At 38.5% G+C, this 22,127-nt stretch overlaps 1 protein-coding gene across 2 annotated transcripts in view; it reads left to right on the forward strand.

The window, feature by feature from the left end:
- The window catches only part of NETO1 (neuropilin and tolloid like 1), a 103,839-nt gene extending 91,586 nt beyond the window's left edge, over positions 1-12,253 (forward strand). Inside the window, exons 8-11 of one of the 2 annotated variants that reach the window (XR_013840468.1) lie at positions 1,667-1,780; positions 5,847-6,405; positions 8,534-8,622; positions 11,660-12,253. Coding sequence is in view for 1 of the 2 variants with exons in the window: in XM_079982950.1 (XP_079839076.1) it covers positions 1,667-1,780; positions 5,847-6,405; positions 8,548-8,608 (734 nt within the window). In the remaining variant the exon portion in view is untranslated. The remainder of the gene's footprint in view (positions 1-1,666; positions 1,781-5,846; positions 6,406-8,533; positions 8,623-11,659) is intronic. The other variant, XM_079982950.1, reaches the window with a different exon arrangement.
- Positions 12,254-22,127: the final 9,874 nt, after the last annotated feature.

The following is a 22,127-nucleotide window of genomic DNA, read 5'->3' on the forward strand; positions in this document are numbered from 1 at the left end:
CGGGAACAGAGGGGAAGGCGCGCAGCGCTTCTCCTCTGTTCCCGGGGCTTGCGGTGGGAGGAGGGTTTTTCCTCCCCACGCCAACATTCAGAACAGCATTCTGAAAGTTGGCGGTGGGAAGGAAAACCCTCCTCCCACCGCAAGTCTTCAGGACAGCCATCTGAAGGCTGGCGGTGGGAGGAGGTCTCTCCGCCCCACCGCCAGCCTTCGGAGCAGCCATCCCAAGGCTGGCGGCGGAAGGAGGTCTCTCCGCCCCGCCGCCAGCCTTCGGAGGAGGTCCGAGGACAGTGGGGAAGATGCACTGCGCTTCCCCGCTGTCCCAGAGATTTCCCTATCGGCTTTCGTCTTGCGAAGGAAGCCCATAGGGAAATTTGTTTTGCGAAGCGCCTCCAAAACGGAAAACCCTTTCGTCTAGCGGGTTTTCCGTCTTGCGAGGCGTTCGTCTTGCGGGGCACCACTGTATAGGAATTTTTGTAAACATTGGTTGGTTGGATAACTGCATCCCAAATTTTGGATAAAAGCATTCAATTACATTTTTTATATATAAAAAAAGATTCTAATTATTTGTCCTTGTGCTGCCTGTGGAAATGATAGCCAGTATTACTGTACAATCTAACTCTGTGAAGAGAAAAATGGATTGTCATTCTGAAGGTATAACCTTAACTTAGATCTGGGAACTTTCTATTGCTGAACAATCTCCACTGGGTTGTAAAATTCTCATTGAGGACATTGGATTTCCCTGTGAAGACTGAAATGAAGTATATGGCCTCCAGTAACACTTTCATCTTGGGACTTTAGTAATATTAGCAACTTGATTCTACCAGTTTGTGAGCCTTAGGCAACTATGCTTTGCCTTCTGCTCAGGGACTGTGAAAATCTTTGTTCCTGCAATATCAGAAGGGCAAACATTTATTGTAGCTGTACTTATTATAAAATATATGTGCTTGAACATGCCACTAAAGGACTCCTTATGACGAGCTATTCAACTCTGTTAGTTCATTGACCCCAATTTTCTCCTACAAGCATTGCATCCTACTGAGGTCAGTGGCGAAACTTACTGCTTTGAATTCCAGAAAAGCCTTATTATTACCCCTTCTCTCCCATACACACATATTCATAATGCCAGCTGGCCATTATAAGAACTACAGTTTAAGAAGTGGTGAACCTTTGCAATTCATTTTTGCATTTAATGTGAGTTGTTAGGGCCATGAATTATATATTATGAAATGAATTTTGTGCTGAGAAATTCTGAAGTCTATATAAATGATACAAAGTAAGTAAATCTGCATTACTTGTTTTTTCATATTTTCTGTTTCTGCTAATCATGGTAAAGAGTTTTTTATGTAGATGTTTTGCTTATGCTGGTCTATGACCATAATAAAGGACTTGATTTGTAAAGAGTTACAGAGGGCAGAGTGAAGCCACTATATTTGAACTCTCTCTCTATTTGGGACCCTTTATGTTCTGTGGGATTACACTAGAATTGTCTACACACTTTCAAGCCTCTATTTACAATTACATGGGCTAAACACCTTTTAAAAAGAGTTGGAAAATCCAGGTTCTGCTTTACGATGTATTGGATTATATATCTTTATTGGTATTGAATGGGAGGCTGGAAATACTTTATGAGTCCTACTGATGCATCTTTTTATTCCTTTTTTTTTAGCCCCCTGTGAAGCCAACACATTCTTTTGCCATAGTAACATGTGTATTAATAATACATTGGTCTGCAATGGACTCCAGAACTGTGTGTATCCATGGGATGAAAACCACTGCAAAGGTAATGCATAAGTATAGGGACATGGAATTAGAAAGAAGCTACTTTATGCTCATTAGTGCCATGTTTTCTTTGCTATCAAGTGGAAGTTGACTGTGATGAATGTATGCCACTATTAAATGGGTCCTGCCAATCAAACTCATGATAGTGATGGGATGCAGGTAAACAGCTGATATATAAAGATTGTATAGCTATATAGAACAAAGCCAGAACAGGGATTTGATAAATGTAGAGCAACGGGGAAGCTTTAACACAGTAGTGACAGGAAAAGATGCACAATTATATGCTTCATGCATCTTCTTTCCATTCTATCTGTCTGAGTTCATGTATTTCCGATACACATTTCCTATCATAGGCTGGACCTAGACACATCAAAAAAGTGTTTCAGAAAAGCGTGTTGTAAACATCAAAGTGGGAAATCACGTTGGAGAAAAATGGGACTTCACAGTGCCATCTGGTGTCACAGTGTAACAACGCATATAAAACACTTTTTCTTCCTAATGTAGCTGAGTCCATGGTATCTGTCCCTTTCAACACGTAGAACCCCTCCACACAATTCACACGTGACATGGACTAAACAGACTTGTTGCATAAATTGCCTTCACCTTTTGAAAAGTGGTGCTGATGATGTCACCAAACCTTCATGAAATGGTTCTAAGACCCTGAAACTAATCTGTAGCTGCAGCAATAGCAGCAGCAGCCTACTGTGTCATGGAGATACATTTTCAAATATCATGCTGATCACAAGTAAAGGTGCCTGCCAGCAAGTCAGCAGCTATCAATATTTGCTCTAAAAATGCATTTCATTTCAGAGACGTGTCTCCTAGGGATATCAAGCTGAATTAAAAGTTGAAACATATTCACAGCATGCCATGAAATGCTGTGTAAATGAATGCCTTGTTCTTGAAAAGTGGCAAACATCCCCAGCTTATTTCTTCTTTAATTAGGAAGTATAGTATGGAGGCGGGGAGGTTAACTACCCCATTAGGGAATGTATGAATTCTGTATACTGTTTTTATTTCCCCTTCAGATATATTCGCTTTGTAACTGGTAGCTCTTAGGACTGAGTTTAGGAGGAATTAGCAGTCAGGTGTGATTAGGAACTCATTGTGAGCAGGTCACAGACATGTGAAAGCCTATGTCTTTTCAGATGTAGTGCCGCATGCATAGTTGATGGACTCAGGAACATGATATTTTGGCAGGACCAGTAGGCATGGCCCTCCCATGGAATGCCCTCCCATCAGTTGTCAAAGGAATAAACAACTATCTAACATCTGAAGGCAGCCCTGTTTAGGGAAGTTTTTAACGAATGATGTTTTAATGTATTTTTAATCTTTTGTTGGAAGCCACCCAGAGTGGCTGAGGAAACCATCTCCAAGCATTTATCCATCTCCAAGCATTTAGTCTGTACTTGGAGATAAATGTCTGTGTGAACCTTATGTGCTGGCCTGATATTTTCATTGAGTGTGAGAAGGGATATAAATAACAGATCAAACAGGGAATCGCATACCTGGCTGTTAAAATGGCTTCCTTCAATGAAAAGGGTTTCATGGCATACTGTTCTTACTGTCTGCTAAGCCAAAGTGTATGTATGTAAGTTTTTCAGTCCTGTCTTCATAGTGCCTTTGCATGGTTCAGGACATCTTACAACAATTTAAAATCACAATAGGATATAAAAGTGCATAGTCAAATAAGTAAAGAAATGCAACAGAGGCAGGGACCACAGATAAACACACCAATGTCTATGTTCAAATTATCACAGAGCTCCTCCTGATAAACCTTTCAGTTTCCGTTGTTTAAAGACCATTCAGGAATACTTCACAATTTTTCTAAAGAGCTAGCTGTAAACCTACTCTGCACCCTCATCTCCTATCCTTCTGCATCTCCTATCAGTTTGCGCCTTAACTTTCCCTAAGGAAGTAATTTAATTTCCACATACTTTTCTACTTGTTTCTGTGTGTTTTGTTTTCTAATATGCTAAGCACATTAAGGGACTTGATTTATCTCTGTTCACAGAACTTAGGGTTGCATTGACTCATTTTCCTTAGGCATTCTAGTAATAAATAAATTATAGTAAGGGCCAAATATTGATTTTTTTCCTTCCTGCAGGGAGAAGAAAGCATCCTGCCACTTTAAGCATTGCTACTTATTTTAAATTGAAAACATTTTTAATGGTATATTATATCACTCTAAATGAATAGAAATCCTTCACCATTTTAGTTTGCTGTGCAAAGAACTGATCTTAAACATAGCATTCAACCTTCTGGGCAAACCTTCTGAGCAAAAAATATATTCCTTTGCTGGGATTTTATATATATAGAGAGAGAGCTGTTATGTCATTCATGGGATGTGACTTATAATTTACACTATTATATTTTTCACATTTGATTTAAATCCAGTCATTGATTAAGATTGGTCAATACATGACACTGATTCAGGGAAGAAATTTTGCTATCAATTGGAAACTGTAGCTTAGGGAGCACAAGAAGATGGCATAAAGCAAGCTGGCACAAGTTGAGCCAATGTAAAGTTGGACCAGATCCAAACCCTGTTCTGGAGCAAGGATATTGACAGCAGAGCCAGCCCAAGCTAGAAGGAAAGCAAGCCTTTAAAATATACAGTAGTTTGACTTGCACTACCTTTTCAGCTAGGTCACGTGACTGAGCTGAACTGAGTTAGGCTCCTGCTCAAGTCCTCCCTATATGGTCCTGTCCCCCACGCCCCAAAAATGCCCTTTTAAGGAGGACTTAGTTATAGTCTCTGGGTTAAACCTCTCACATAGAGCTATGAGGTAGACTGGAAAGTTCACTGCTTTTTCCTGGCCAGCATTCCTCTTGGACTGCACTCCTAGTGCTCCCCATATCTTCACACCAGTGGTTCCTCCTCCCATTGAGAGGCACCTGCAATGGCAGTTTCAACAGAAATGTGTCAATGAGTCATTCAGTCTAGTAGACTTCTCAGTTTTGTGGGCAAAACCTCTGTTTTTCTTATAATAAAACTTGGCAGTATTTGGAAGACAGTTCAGCATATAGTGATAATCACATAGCCAGTGGAGCAGAGCAAGTGTAATTTATGCTACCAGAATGAACAGGCTGAGACAAGAAGCCTGTGAAGATTATCCTTTGGGTCTAGAGCAGTGATGCTATGAAGATCTATATTTATGAAGCTTGGAATGTATGATATAACAAAAAGGTATGCAACGGCTTATGGTAAAAGATCCCCCCCCCCTTTACTTGAAATCTTATTTGTAATAATTCTTGCTTTTCCACCTGAGACAGGTGAGTGTTAACTAATACCAGTGATTTCATATATATCAATGTTAGTAGCTGAGATGGTTTTCAAGGATAAGGAAGCATTCCTATTTAAATTACCGTAAGCTGCTGCTAGTTCGCATACTGAAGGTTGTCATCATGCATACAAGAATATTGCTAATAAGCAACTCATGCTAGACAGCAAAGTTACAGCTATAACCAGATTATATTGTCAAACTTAGGGTGCTTCCAGACAGGGGCTTAATAGTGTAAATGGATCACTGACATGGCTTTTTAAAAAACTTCTTAGATTATCAATGGAAAGGGTAAATCTGGATTAAATTGGGAGGATACTTGCTGAAATTTTGATGACAGCATCATTTGGATGCTGCAAGAAATTTCCATGCTTGGAAAACACCAAATCCACCCACACTCTCCCCAAAACACTTGTCTGGAAGCACCCTTAGTTATTTTTGTTAGGTCCTTTGAACATCTTGGTAGAGAAAAGCAGGGCAGAAATACTTGAGATAGAAAAATCGAAAGGTTCCTTCATGTACCTGCATGGTTTCATGTGAATCCCACTATAGAGGTAGATCAATTTTCCAACTGCATGAAGGAATTTGGCACTATGAATTACCTCACCATCAAGATAAAGGATTGTCCTGCCTATTCAACTTTCTGTTCCAGTTAGCCATTCTTATATTAGCTTACAAAGAATCATGGTGATAATTGCCAAAAAGCAATGTGGCAACTATTTGTTTATTTACAAAGAATATTAATTCTTTCTTTCTTTCTTTTTATGTTTCCCCATCAAACAGAAAAAAGAAAAGCCAACATACTGGACCAGCTTACCAATACCAGTGGGACAATAATTGGGGTGACCTCTTGTATTGTGGTCCTCCTTATCATTATCTCTGTTATAGTACAGATCAAGCAGCCTCGTAAAAAATATGTCCAGAGGAAAGCAGACTTTGATCAAACAGTATTCCAGGAGGTATTTGAGCCTCCTCATTATGAGTTATGCACTCTTAGAGGGACAGGAGCTTCAGCAGACCTTGCAGACGTTGCAGATGACTTTGAAAATTATCATAAACTGCGGAGATCATCTTCAAAATGCATTCATGACCACCACTGTGGATCACAGTTATCTAGCACTAAGGGCAGCCGTAGTAACCTCAGCACAAGAGATACGCCTATCTTGACAGAAATTCAACCCCAGCCTGTAAAGCCTCTCATACAGCCCATGAACAGAAGAAATATCCTCGTAATGAAGCATAGCTACTCACAAGATGCTGCAGATGCGTGCGAGATAGATGAAATCGAAGAGGTACCAACCACGAGTCACAGGCTATCCAGACATGATAAAGCTGTCCAGCGGTCAGTATCAATAGATTTTTGATGAAGACTATTGTATGAGGACTGGGTTCAAGCCTAACTCTTCCCTCTTTATTTTTCTAATTTATATCGGTTCTTTACTTTCTTTTACTTTCTAAGATCCATTCACATAGCTTGTGATGAGCTTATCCATAGCAATTGCTCTAAAAGGAGTGCTGGGAGTTATCATGCAAACACTGCATGGAAACAGCAAAGGCAGAGAAACTGCTTGCCAAGAATCCAAAGCTGTCCTGGCAAACGTTTATATCCTCAGACACTGACTAGCAGTTGTCACTCTGATCCATGACAGTTTTGCATGGGAACCCCTTCGCAGCCATAGTTGAGAACCAGATCAAAACATGCTGTGTGAATGTGCTTCTTGGACTCTTTCTCACTCTGCTTGTTTTCACTTCCGGGCCAAATTAGATGTGAAACAGGAATCCCACGTGAAGGATTGCCTATGCAGCTGCAGCTTTGGATCACACCTAGTGCTGCTGTTCTGCTAGCACATGAGGCTTCTGCTATGAAACTTTTCTCTCCTATCTGCTACACCCTCAAAATCTCCTCTGAATGGATTGGGGACACTCCAGAGCAGGTTTTGAGGGTCCACAGGGAGAGGAAAGGATGGGGAAGTCCCATTGTACTCAGCACTGAATTCAACCCTTAGCTTTTGTTTTGTTTTGTTTTCCTAATCAGCAGCCCCACACTTCTGGTTTGACAACCAGGGAAGTGGCAATCCAGGAAAGGAAGTTTACTCCTTTCCTTCCTTCATCTTTTCCTGATGACCTTTTCCTCCCATCCTAAAGCAGCTATGAGCTCTGTAATGACAGGAATGGGGGGCGTTTGTATTCATCTCTCCACATCCAGATCTAATAGCTGCCATTTGAGTGGGAAAAAAGGGAGTAAAGGGTTAAGCCTTCTCCTAAATATGGATCCCTCAGGTCACACAGTTTGGCCATCTGTTTCTGCCCCTTCTTTCAGCTCATGATAAATAGCTCAATCTCCATACTGATGTCAATTTTTTTTGTGTTTTAATTTTATTTAAATACAAAACTATAAGAAAATGCAGGTACTTTGACCATACCAAAGACTTTTTCTTTGCTAAAATTAGTTGGGATTTCTTTTGAAATATCAGTATGCACATGATTACTTTTTTTATTTCTTACTGCATTTGTATCCTATCTTTTCTTCAAGGAGCTCAAGGTGGTGTACAAAAGTCTCCCTCCCCCCTATTTTATCCTCACAATAATCCTGTGGGGTAGGTTAGGATGAAAGTTAGTGACTAGTACAAGGTCACCCAGTCAGTTTCATGGCTGTGTGGAAATTTGAACCCTAGTCTCTCGGTTCCTCGTACAACACTAACCACTACAGTTTTTCAGTTATATTCAAGAAAACCTGAATTGGATAGTTTGATGAGGAGAAACTCCTTTTCCATGAAACATGGTTTTCTATGTAATAAATGACAATATTTCAAAGTATTACAGTATGATTTCTGTAGCTGACCATAGTACCACTGCTTGTCATATTTATTTGGCATTTAGACCACAGGATAATTTTTATCGCTTCAGCTTGATATTCTTTTAGATTTGCTTATGGAAAAAAATGTAGTGGAGAAGAGTTTTCTGATTCAAGTCTGGCATGATTTCTGTTTTAATTACTAGCACGGAGATTCTTTTACTGTGTATTGCACCTTGAATGCTTGTAAATAAGAATGATTAAAAATTTGCAAGTAAATGCAAAAAGAGAAATACTTATGTTACAACTTATTTGGAAACAGCCAGAACTTTTAAAAATAGATTTGTGTTTCATATGCATGCTTTATTTCTCTGTGTTTTAATGTTCTGTTCATGTGCTCCACAATGTTTCATTTTGTACGTCTAGGCCATGGGGTATCAGAAAGCCTCAAAGCATCTTGTCAACTTCAGCCCTGCCAACTTGAAATGGGATGAGTTGATGGGGTACTTTGAGGGTTGACCTTGTTTATGAGAGCATTACTTTTGTCAATCTGCATGCCAGTTTTAAGTGTCTTGGATCAATTTGATCAGGGTTTGTAAAGTATTCTTCATTTAAGAATGTATATGCATATATTTCTTTTTTTTCTATGCAAACATTATTATGTTGAATGAAATAGCCATAACATTCCAGGTTCTGCCTCATTGGGTCTCTAAACAAACATGAATCTGAGTACAACACAACTAGGGTGTAAAAGGCAAACTGAAGGTAAGTGAACAAATATATAGTTCCCAATTCATCATCTCTTGCATTCCATTTGTTTTCTTTAAAAATGTCTAGTAGTTGTATTATCATTTGCTGTGTGTTTGTGTGCCTGTGTGTGTGTGTGTGTGTGCCTGTGTGTGGGGTTGATGTTTTTTCCTTCATTTTCTTTTGCTTTGCTTGAAAATGGTGCTAAGCTTTCGGCATACAAAGAATTTAAAATTATAGGCAGGAAGCTGCTATAACTTAAACAATGCATACAATAAATTAAATTGGTACCCTCAGTTGCATTAGAGCATCCTTGCTAAGTATAATCTGCATCTCAAGCTTGAATTCTAAACAAGTGTTTGGCATGAACATCCCCCTTTATTTAAGAAAATGATTGTGTAAAGTGTTTCAATAGGTAATAACTTCCAGCCTGATCCACTCTGTGGGAGTTCTAAATTTAGGGAGCTCTGAATTTAGATCTGTCAGTATATTTACCATAGTTGTACCCAATGCTTCCTTAGGAATGTATGAGGAATTTTATCCTCATAGCAGCCCCATAAGGAAATAAGACCTGTGATGTCCTACTCAGGACTGGCTAGCAAATCTCATGGACTGAGTGTGGATTTAAACCAGAGTATTTCCATTTCAAGCTCAGTGCTCTATGCATTTCACCACACTGGCTGTCTGACCATGACAGAGCATATATTTGCAATGTTGTTGCAGTGAGATCTACAACTGGCTAATACCCTGAATTGTCTCTTCCCTGCATTACTGTTTTGGATATGCTGTATGCATGGCCCCCAGCTATTGGGAATATGTAGGAAGCAGCAAAATTTTCACTTGATTTCCACTCTAAACAACAATTTTCTACCTTGAATAACCAACCAGAAAGGAACTGCCAGGGGATAAATTTGTAACTCCCAGCTGGGGATCATGCACAGTGCTTTGTCCCTGCTGTGAGAGCAGCACTGGTAGCAGGTCACACTCTGCTGCCAACAGCTGTGAATCAGGCTGTTTGTTTGATGCCACTTAAATGCTTAGTTAAATTAAGATATGAAGACATCTGCTATCTCACTGTATTGTCATTTAGAATTTATGATGTTGGAAAAGGGCTTGGTTAACAGCTTGTAAGAATTTAATCTACTTGTTCCTTTTATATTGATGTGCATTTTCATTTTGCTAGCACTAATTACAGTTTTCTGGAGGGTTTGGACACATGATTTTATTTTTTTATTTTCCCCTTAATATCTCTACAGTCAGCATCTAGCTGACAGTTTTCTATACAAAACTATTACTGCCACAACCTAAGGCTTCATATTATTCTGTTGTAGGTGTGGACTGACACAAAAACAACAACTTTTATGCTAGGGAAAACTCCCCATTTTTATTCCTGTTGAGCACACTGACCTTTCCTCTTATTGAAAGGAAACATAATGTTGGTGCATGGGGAAGAAAAATAGGCAAAAAAGGATAATTTCTAGATGCCAGGATTCAAGTTTGGGCAAGTATTCCTTGGTGAGAGAACCCCAGCAGAGGTTTAAAAATCACAAAACATACAGCAAAGTGAAGAATGGAATTATAGGCTATTAGACCTTTAAAATGTGCCCTTTAAAGTGAGTTCCAAAGTTTCCCTCTTCCCTAGCATTGAAAATGACCACGTTTGGTAAGTTAAAAATGGTTTACTTACAAACTCTCCAAAGTTCAGATTCATATTCTTTTCCATACAACATTCAGAAAAAAGTTGCACAGGTGGTAACACTTGGCTTAGTTATAGAGTGGTGAAAGTTCCTAAATTATTGGTATAGGAACTCAAGAGTGGCTCATGAAAGCCATGCAGTGTGAACTGGAGCCACCAGCTCAAACCTCTTTACACCCTGAGTTCTCAGGTAGACTGGGGGTTGAATAATAGGCTTGATTACCCATTTCCTCCCAAGGTAAGGGAAGTGGATATAGCTGAGTCTGGCACATTTTATTCTATGATATTAACCCCTTCATATATTAATTAGACTTAAGCATGTTGATCATATGAGGCTGGTTATCCCACACATAAGAGCACCAAATAGTCACTATAAGTATCTCAGCTTCAGTTTGGGTGATTTTTTTTCAGATGGATATAGTGAAACACATAGTGAAACACATAGAAACTAAACTATTAGTAAGATATAGAAGCTTTTGATTTTTCAGGAGTAGGGAGAAGTCATAAGTCATTCTTTGTTTTATACATACAAACATTTTGACTACAAAAATTACTTAGCCAGTATTTTCAGGCCTTGAGTGAATGTGGTGGTGGTGGAGAAACAGAATTCTCACTTTGAGTCAACTATTTTTATTCACACCAAAAAAATTCAAATATTTCTTCTTAACTTCTTATAGATAGTTCTATTTTACAGCTACTTTTTTATTCTGGAATTTGGCTCAGATGGAATAGTCTGAGATCTATTTTGACTTAAAACTGAAGAACTTTTGCACTGCCCTACCAGCCAGTCGAGTTGCTGATCACAATCACTTACCTGTGCTTTGGATTTTGGAGGTCAGACTACTGTTGTACTACTGCGATCACACTTTTTCCAATTACTGGCATACCAAAACAACACCCTAAATGACTTTGTGTCCTGGTGCCACATTTCTGCAACATTTCCCTTTTGTCTATTTAAAAGCAGGTCATACAATCAGGCCACCTGCAGTCTTGTGGACAAAGAAGTCAATAAAGCACTAATATGCCTAGCTGTCTTCAAGGTTCTAGTCATTCATCTTAATTATGAGCACATTTATTTGGCAATATAGAGCAGTTTACAAACAGCCCAAGTGTGGATATTCTACATGTGCAGTGAGCCTCTGCTGTGTATGCTCTCACCACCACCACCACAAATACTTGAAATATGCAGACATTTGTATGAAAGGGGCTTACATGAGTACAAATTTGTTTTTTAGAAAAAGAAAGGGAATTAAAGGCACCAAAATAATGTCATTCATTGTGTACTTGTATATTATATGTCCTGTCATAGACAATTATTCACATTGAACTTGTTATATGTACATTGTTTTCATTATGTAGACTGCTTGGGAATAGTGCGATCCTGGGTGCTTTTGAATATACTACAGTGAATTGTGAAAATGTCGACCCTGGAACTGCAAGCTAGAGATGTTCTGGACTCTGACCAGCTATTCCAATTTCATGAAAAAACAAACCCACACATCAGTCAGTAATGAGTAAAATTAATGGATGGCAATAAGACTCTTATTACTATCATTGCTATCATTTATTCTTATTATTGTCATCATCTGTTTTCTTTATTTCTTTATATTTATTTTGTTCTGTTTTGTTACAAAGAAAAGATAACCCAGTTTCAGGAATAAAATGATTAAATCAGGTACTATTTATCCATTCACAATCACTTCAGTAGATATATTTGTTGGATATATAAATCTAACAATATGACTGAACTCAACAACGAGGAACTGATTTGCATGTATGTTGCTGAATATTTGAGTTGGCAAACAACAACAACAAAAATCCCTTTGATGAGATACATTGTAAAAAGCATGCATCCATACTTACTGCTGTTCCTATCCATTTCTTTGTGTCATATGCTTGCTAATTGTAACTTTTTATATAAAGATACATAAAACAATGTATAATAATTTCTTACACTGAGTTTTGTAGTACTCTTTTCTTTTACTGAAACAAATAAGCTTTCAGCAACGTATTCAAAATGGCCAGTGAGCTTTCCAATTGAATATACCTCATGCTTCTCCTCTCAAACAGCTGATTGGTGATATGTCAGCTGTGTACAGGGCTATGTGCACTAGGAATTAGGTGTGATTCCCCTTCAAACTAGACTGCTTCATTGTGTACATTAGACTCCCAAATGAACTGGGGCAACAGCATATAGAGCTGAAATGATATTTGCCATCTCGCTAATGAAAAAAAAATAATCAAATTTTTGAACACGTAATTTTAACTCAAAATTTGATACTGGAGCAATTAAGTTTAGATTTGTTGGTAACTCTTGGTGGTTTGATTTTGACAGGCTTCAGATAGGAACTCTGATAAGCTATAATGTTCTACATGCTACTGTATGATAATTACAAAATGCTGTCAGGTACTAAATGTAGTCCATTGTTAATTATCATTTATTTATTTATTCTCAAATAACATCTACCAAAATATTGAAAGCAAATATCATTGGGTGCTATATGCAGATATCATATATTTATGGAATATTCTGTAAATATGTGGTATCCAAATAATATATGGGAAATTCAAGAGCAGAGTTTTAAGAATTTTTTTTTGGGGGGTGGGCATATTTGTTTAACTCTCTAACTGCATTTTAGTAGTCATTATTAATGTCTGCCTTTATAAATAAAGCAGTTGAGTAAATTGTGATTATTATAATGGACTCATAGAGCAGGACACTTTTTCACTTTTAATTTATTATTGCTGGGTTTTTTGAGAGAAGCTGGCTAAGTCTTAACTTTGATCAAATAGCTCTCCTCTTCAGCTCACCAGTGGAAAATGAAAAGGGTAAGACTAAGTATCTAGATAATTTCCACCTTTTTATTTAGCCCTGCTTTTTGTGTTTTAACAGCAGCTTGACACATCAACAACATATTATTATTATTATTATTATTATTATTATTATTATTATTATTATTATCATCATCATCTACCCTTCACCCTATTATTCCAGGGTGGGTTACAACATCAAAAACATTTAAAAATTTCTTTTTACAGAGAAACTGGTTCTGGCAAGGAAGATGAAAGTGATAGTAAAAGCATTGCTTGCTTTCATTTCTGCATGTCCTGCTGCTGTTAAAGGGAGTCAAGAGTGGAGCCCAAAGTGCGTCAAATCTCTAAGCAGCAAGTTTTATAAAGCCTAAGTCAGGCATCCCCAACCTGCAGCCCTCCAGATGTTTTCGCCTACAATTCCCATGATCCCTAGCTAACAGCACCAGTGGTCAGGGATGGTGGGAATTGTAGTCCAAAACATCTGGAGGGCTGAAGGTTGGGGATGCCTGACCTAAGTCTTCCATTACGGTTTGCTGCTATTTTAGTTTGTGTATCTCTGAGGTGGGGAAACTGTGGCCCTCCAGACATTGTTAGACTCCAACACCCATAAACAACCTGTCAACATGGGCAATAGTTGAGGAAGATAGAACTTGGAATTCATCAGGAACCAGAGGATTTAGGTGCCATTGTGCTATAAAAACTCTATTGCTGTCTACCTCTCTTTCCTATCCTTTCTTTCCACAGCACAAGTTGTGGTGGCAAAGGGTTGAGATAAATAGAAGAAATCCTTGACAGAGGTTATATAATGGACGTTATGGACAGTAGCATTGCCTTTACTGCAACTACATTAACATATTGAAAACCATAAGCTTTGTAATCTTCATTTTAATTTCACAGAGTGTCTCTTTAGGAAATATTTGAATTAGTGTAATGCAGGAAGTCAAGGTACAACACTAATGTCTACTTCACACCTTCTAATATGACATGAGCCTTGCACATCTTTAATATTTAAGCTTTACAGCTTCACTAGATACAATTTCTGGTTCTTGCAACTTCATGACACAGTATGAAAGATTGCTATGAAGGACAGGCCATGAACCTTGTATTTTATTTGGTGAGCCCAAGCTATCACTCTAATAATAGCAAGAACCTGACCCATCTGATCAGAACTTGCAAAACAAATGTTAACATCTCAAACAGCCCCAAGGAACATGACAAGCATTGAAGACACTGTGAAGGCACACTAGTAAGGATACTTCTTTAAAAGGAACCAAATTATCCTCTAATTGATTAGAGACAGAGAAGGTATTTCCAACATTCTCCTGGACTGCAGGATAAGACAGCAGCATAGCCCAATGAAGACCATGAATCAAGGAAGACATGTCAACCCAAAAGAAGATAGCAAATTGTGGTAAGTTGTTTAATTCATTCTCATGCCTGTTTGAACACAGTCTTATAAAATGTTACAATTGATGTTTCAAACATATAGCACATGTTCGTGAGCCTCCAAAATCTTCAGCTAAACATTGTTGGAGATATCCTGAATCATATACAGCAATCTAGCTTGTCTCTGAAAGGCAAGGAATGGGATAAATTTCAGTACTCCAGAAGTTTGTATTGGGGTATTTAAGACTATCACAGATTCAATATATATATATAATAAAAAATTGTCCAGTAGCACCTTAGAGACCAACTAAGTTTGTTCTTGGTATAAGCTTTTGTGTGCATGCACACTTCTTCAGATACACTGAAACAGAAATTATATAGTGGGAGGGTGGGGAGAGGCTTTTTTCAGGAGGGTAGTAGGAGATGGGTGATTGACTCAGCGGGCATGCACACGAAAGCTTATACCAAGAACAAACTTACTTAGTCTCTAAGGTGCTGCTGGACAATTTTTTAATATATATACGGTATGTTTTGACTGCGTCAGACCAACACAGCTACCTACCTGAATCTAGAACCATGGAAGGCAACAGATTCAAAAGTTATAGATATATGAATGAGGTGATGTTTGTTTGTTTGTTTGTTTGTTTGTTTTACTGTGGAATCATATTTACTAAATGTAAGAGTCACAGTTGATGGGTGAATTCAAAGTCCACATGTGAGTTTGTGTCCCATCAAGCAGAGGAAAATCCATTATGATGGGTACTTAGAGCTCAGACAGAATCAAAGGGCTGTATCTAAAGCTACCCAGTGAGGTTTCACCTGAGCACCAGGACTTCTGTTTACTCTCCTCCCCCTGCCCTGCCCACCACACATCTGCTAAAGAGGGTGCCTCGGATTTGAAGATTTGAAGTCAGATTTGTTAAGCATTCTCAGAGCAGATTTCAAACTGAAACTTGAAAGTTTCAAGCATGCAGTTGGATAAGATACACGACTGAAAACATTTCAAAGTTATAAGGTATAAAATGCCAACTTTCCGCCAGCTCTGTTTTACCATTCAATGACATTTTGAAATGTATGCTCCATCTGTGGGTAACATTGCTGAATTACTGGGCAAGTGTCAAATAAATGTGAGTTTCACAGACATTTTTAAAGTCCCCTAAAAATAACTAACCTTCTGTTGTCCCCATTTTCCAGGAGATTTATAAATGTGGCAGCGTGATTTGTTAGAAATACTTTAAAATCTTCTGCAAATGTGCTAACACATAACTGTTGCAGCAAATGTAATGTGTTACAAAGTTTTTAAAACTACAAATTGTATATGCAATAGCAACACACACACACACACACACACACACAGAGAGAGAGAGAGAGAGAGAGAGAGAGAGATAAGAGCCCTAGGATACCTGGATTTCTTATGGATTTGCATTACTCCAAAACGCAATGAACCCTCATCAGATCTTCAAAACACCTATGTGTGCCAGGACTTCTGGCAAGAAGCTTTCTACTAACCGGAGAGGTTGGAACAGAGGCAGCTTTCATCTGTTTCCAGGTATTTCATGCTACACATAGCAAAGTGTGTTTCATCTGCCATGATGAAGGAAAATGACTTAAAAGGATTCTCCGGTCCATTTGCTGAAACTATCAGCCCTGTTTTATCCAGACAGAAAATACATTCAGTTACCATGACTCAATGTTCAGAAAGCATCTATTATACAAACACATGATAAAAAGAAAAGTCAGCATTAATTTTCCTTTGTTCTTAATTTCTTTTTATTCAACTGTCTGCAAATTATAGAACAGTTGACAAGCATATCCCACTGCCAGTATCATATCTGCTCAAAACAACCATTCAAACAGTGACATTTCCAAAGCTTTGAGGAGGCTCCTGGTTATTTGAGCTAATGTACTTTTAACTTTTCTTTAATAGAGTCCAGAGAGAGAGAGAGAGAGAGAGAGAGAGAGAGAGAGGCTTGTTCATCATCTATTTTAATGCAGGTCTAAACTGCTCATCAGTTCTTCCTGTACAGTGCAGTGCAAACACCTTCAAGAGAAGAGTGAAAGAGACTGGAATATGGAAATAAACTGTGTTTCATCCAGATGGAGACATATAGCAGTAGAAGAGATAGCCAGTCTAAGACCCTGGATACTTCTAAATGACTTGTTTATTGAGCATTAATCCTGTTTTTTTGTTTTTTGGCATGAAGTTTATGAGGAAGCTATACAATGTCCTTTGTTTGTTGAACACCCATTCTTATCTGGAACAGACTCCTTCGGGAGGTTTTGGACTCCTTCCTTGCAGGTTTTTAAGCAGATGTTGGATGGTCATCTGTCTTGGTTGCTTTAACTGAGATTCCTGCATTGCAGGGGGCTGGACTAGATGACCCTTGGGGTCCCTTTCAACTGTATGAGTCTATGATTCTATGTCTGTGAAGAGGTTGTATATGTTGCATCAATCAATTATTATCCTACATTTGCCAGTGTATTTCTTTTCTGAATTTGCTGATATATAATTGAATGTTGCCCTCCTGTCAGTGTGTTTGCAAACACAACACCACACAACTTTGCCCCTCCAACTCTCCATCCCACTAAGCAGCAGTAACCAACCCACTATGAAGTCTGCTGTTGCTGGCAGCTGTGGTTTTTGCCATTTTCTTTTCCTCTTTCCAGAATTCTAATTTTCCCAGAAATGCTACTGCATGTTGTTACTAACCTCTTGCTTTAAAAACTGATGGTGTACACAACGTTATTTCCTGGTTTCTTTCTTCCCAATTCTATGTGAAATAATCCAATATCCTTATTTTTAAAAACCCAAAATGTACAGGCATCGCTCTAATCCTTAAGTGCATTTTTTTCTATTCGTGCTGAGTCAACCTGGTGAGCTGACCTTTACAAAATCATCACACTTTTAAACAGGGCTATTTTTTTTTGTGATACACACTAAAAACAATTTTAAAAGATTGAGTTACAACTCAGGCAATTATGCACATCAGCGCCCAGCAACAGCACTTTAAGGAAGAGATTTAGCATACTCATTAACATGCAATAATGGACTTAAGAGTGCTTTAATTCCACAACTGTTTTTAAAGCAAGGCATTTGTGTACATTAGTGCACAGTAAGGGAGCTTAGAGAGAGTCCTTTAATTAGTGCTGTGCCAAAAACTTTCCTATAACCTGCAACAGAAAAAGAAAGTGCTGAGAACAAATATGAAAGTAAATGAAAGTGTGACAGTTTCACATAGAAAGCTAAACACCAAAAGTGCTTTCAATGATCTCTCCTCCCCCATTTTTTAAAGTGATATAATACAGAATTAAGACATTTGTGTGAAATATGGGAGCAATCTTCAATAGATCTGTGAGGAAAATGATGAGCCCTCCAGTGAAACAGAGGCATGCCTAAGATACTAGCTACCAACTTGGGCTCATCAAATTTTATCCCCCGATTTCTTCCCTATAGAAGTGTGTGTTTATGCTGGGCAAAACCTTCCTAAAGGAGCTTAAGACAGAGGACTCAGAGAAGGATGAGGGTTTGTCCTTGGGGGAAGAGCTGCTAGGAGCCTCCTGGGTCCTCCAATTCAGAGTAAGAGTCTCTCACATTCTTCTCCACTCCCCAAGAGCTAAGGACTACAAGATTATGTGAGAACCCTTAACAGTCATCCAACTCCTTTCATTTCTAGAAAGTTTTGTTCTATGAAGAGGCTTCCATTTTTCTGCCTCATTCTGAGGGAACACGAGGATTTCTTTGTGAGGAGAATCAGAACTTACAGGGTTAAACAGTTCTGTGTGACGTCTCACATTCTGAGGCGTGGTTTTGTTCACCTACTTTTTCTTAGGATGTCCCTATTTTCATTGGAGAAATGTTGGAGGATATGGAGTTATCTGACCCCTGAGCTATCTGAATGCAATCCTGTATAGGGAAGGGTTTTTTTTTTTTAAAAAAAAAAATGTTTAATGTTTTATTATGTTTTTAGATATGCTGGAAGCTGCCCAGAGTGGCTGCAGCAACCCAGTAAGATGTGTGGGGTATAAATAGTAAAATTATCATTATGGAATGGGACACCCCTATTTTCATTGGAGAAATGTTGGAGGGTATGCTTTTCTCAATTGTTGATACAGAATGGGCTTTCTATACTATAGGCCCAATCATGATATATAGGAATCTAGGTGTTTGTACAGACAATACATACAGCTCCTTCAGCAAAGGCCCTTGATTGTTGAGGTGCCTTGGATTCTTGTCTCAAATTCCTGCATTAGATAATTGACTTCAACTACTGACTTTGCTTCTGAATGAGAAACTGCTGAGTCTCCTGTGAGCCTTGAGCTCAGAGAACAGAGCAGGGGACAGCTATCTTTTCCTCATATTCAACACTCGGATCAACACAGGGTCATCATGGAATATCTCCCTGGATGCATTTTCAGACCCCAGAAGCTGAAGGGCAAGTAGGTGCTCTGATGAGCTGTGGCATGACTTCTATAGATTAGAAAAATAAATGTTGGAATTAAGAACACCTAATTATTTAACGTGTAAGCATTACTGCCACTCACAGCTGAACAGCTGGTAGCCCCCCCCCCAACACCTAGTATTTCCTTCCCAACCATCGTGGAGAAAAAATCTCTGACAAATGTCAGAAGGGACCTTTGCTCAGTGCTTCTCTCACCTACTAGAAAATGTTGTGGAGGAGCTAAAATGGGGAAAATACATCATGAGGAGATCCCATCCCCTGGGTTTCTTATAGGAAGACTGGGAAATTAATAACTATTTATTTTGCTTTGATTTTTACTTTCAGTAGTTAACAGTAACTGTTTTGTAACTTGATTGTTAGAACCACAGCATTTTCCAGGCAATGTGCTCATTTTTTTACCTCAGAAAGGATATGTGCTATGAAAGTAAGCCTCATTGTTACAATAAATGTGCTGGTCATAAGTCACCAAAAGACTCTTCTTGTTTTTGCTTCTATGAACAAATATAACTAATATTTGTTATATCTATGAATTGCATCCTTTGCGGTTAATAAAGGTTTACAGACTAATGAACAAGACATCAATTTCTTAAATTTACTGAGCAGAACAAATACAGTACTATAAAACCCAGCATGTAAATAGCAGACAAGACACCATCAATTTTGCCTAGTTTGTTCAGCTGCTGATTTAAAATCTAAAAGGCACCTTGGCACCTTATCTAAATCTCTATTTTTTACATTCTTGCATAACATGTAGATAGATTAAATTCATATGCACAGGTTTAAGTATCGGGGCTTTGCCACCTATTTGTGCAGGATTCAGTGATGTACAAACATATAATACGATTCTTGGAGACATCCAATGTCTTGTCTGTGCCCCAGAATTGCAAACCCACATTCCATAGTCCAAATTATTTTTTAAATCCTCCTCTGTGCATCATGGAGAAGCCCAGGGTCAAAGCTCCCTTGGGTGTGCAGAAGTAATCATGTGTTTTTTGGATCCAGGCAATATTTCATTGTGGATGTTTAGGTTGAGCAGAAATAGTCAAGCATTTGAATTCCCTATAACCCTTCATTGGGCAGAATTAGGTGGAATGGCAGAACTCATCATTCTACCCAACAAAGAAAGTTTAGAGCTTGCATGTGTCTGCAGTGGCCTGTATTGGTCCAATAAACTATATAATTCAATCTACTTTGAACTATCTTTAGAACATATATTTGCAGAAGTTGCATAACCCATCATTAGTAAACTAAATCTTTCTCCCTTCTCCTCCCAATGCTCTTAGCCAGGGGTAGGCAACCTAAGGCCCGGGGGCCAGATGCAGTCCAATCGCCTTCTCAGTCCAGCCCACGGATGGTCCAGGAATCAGCGTGTTTTTACATGAGTAGAATGTATGCTTTTATTTAAAATGAATCTATGGGTTATTTGTGGGGCATAGGAATTAGTTCATCCCCCCCCCAAAAAAAAAATATAGTCCTGCCTACCACATGGTCTGAGGGACGGTGGACTGGCCCATGGCTGAAAAAGGTTGCTGACCCCTTCTCTTAGCTCTGGGAAGCTTCGCAAATGGAGGATATCCCTGGTGTACCTTGAAAATATAAACTTGATGTTGCCAGGCTGGCATTCTTTGAGTGTTTCTTTTGGATGGCATTGTTTTGTTTTCAATCATTTAAACTGAAACCACTTCCTGAGAAAGCCTAGGAGAAATATGTTAGGATCCAGCTAATTTAGCATATTAATTACCTAAGCCCTAACATATGGTGTTAGGTGTTTGTATTATCTTAACAGATAAAACACATCCTTTTTGCCTGTGGATACCTTGGAAGTGCTGGTGTTCTCTTGTGGAGCCAGATGGTTTCTAATTAGCAAGGTAGTTGCCTGCAAGACCATTCTTCACTGCTGACAAATAACTCCAGTCTCATTTCCATTTAAATGGCTGTAGCATGTACCTAACCCAATTAGAAGGAAGTTCTTTGATTTCATACTGCGTAGGAAAAAAAATAACAGTCACGTTCTTTTCACTCAGAACACTGATAGGTCCCGGTTTTCCAGTTCTGTGGGTCCTGATGTTCGTATACTTTCATTGATACACTTCTATGAGAGTGTGGATTAAAAATAATATAATAAATGATAAATCAATAAATAAGAGCATTGCTATTCTGTTAGCACCCCAGTATGAAAATCAAAATAAAAGAGTTGATGTATTATAGTGATAGTTTTGCCTTCTACTGTTCCTTATAGAAAATTGTGTCAATATGCCTGATACTATTTCAAAATTCCAAAGAGGTAAATTTGGGGCTGAGCTTGATGAGATGGAATGCAACTAATGTACATGTATGGTTTTGGTTATGTTATGCCAAAAGCAACCAAGGGAAGCTTGAGCAATCTCTGGACCATGAGGATGGGGAGGGAAAAGTTTAACTCTTTCATTCCCTGACATGGCCCCAATTTTAAAAAAGGAAAACTCCTCTCTGAAGTTGTTATTTGCCTTTTGAGGAACTCTCTGCTGATAGGAACTTGGAGAAAACAAGAGCTTTCCTTTAAATGCATATGGCAGCTTTGCGGAGGGGATTTTTGCTGGGAAATTCTTTGGTTTCTGGATACAGTGATGCCAGATCATTTCGAATCAGCAAGGCAGCTGCTTGCAATACTTATTTACATAACCAAAACATGCACATTGCTTGCCTTTATGGGACATCTAGTTTTGCCCTTAGTCTCCACTGATGGAACTTTAGCCTTAGCACTGAATTGAATACAAGCCAAGGTAACTTAATTTGTGCATAACAAAAGTGTTCAGAGAATTCTGCATTGGAACTCTTGTAAAGTAATCCCAGTGATAGATTCACATAACCCTGCCAGTTCTGTTTTTAGATTTATTTCTCTCCTGTACTTTCTTCAATATCTCATCCTCAATATAAAACAGCCAAAATTAATACTCATAAAGGATTGATATAATAAGATACAAAGAACAAGTAGCAGTAAATAGAATGGATGGTTCCTTATGTCAATTTATTACCAGTTTTATCCTGACAGACCATGCGTTTAATATCTCAGTTGCATCAATTCTTGATTTGGCCCATGCTCAAAAGTTAATTCCTTTCATTCCAACCTTACTCATTAACAAACAGCATACCTACCTGGAACTGCTGGTATGTCTTCTGTAGGACAA

The sequence above is a fragment of the Podarcis cretensis genome, assembly GCF_951804945.1.
Source record: "Podarcis cretensis genome assembly, chromosome: 7".
Lineage (NCBI taxonomy): Eukaryota > Metazoa > Chordata > Lepidosauria > Squamata > Lacertidae > Podarcis > Podarcis cretensis.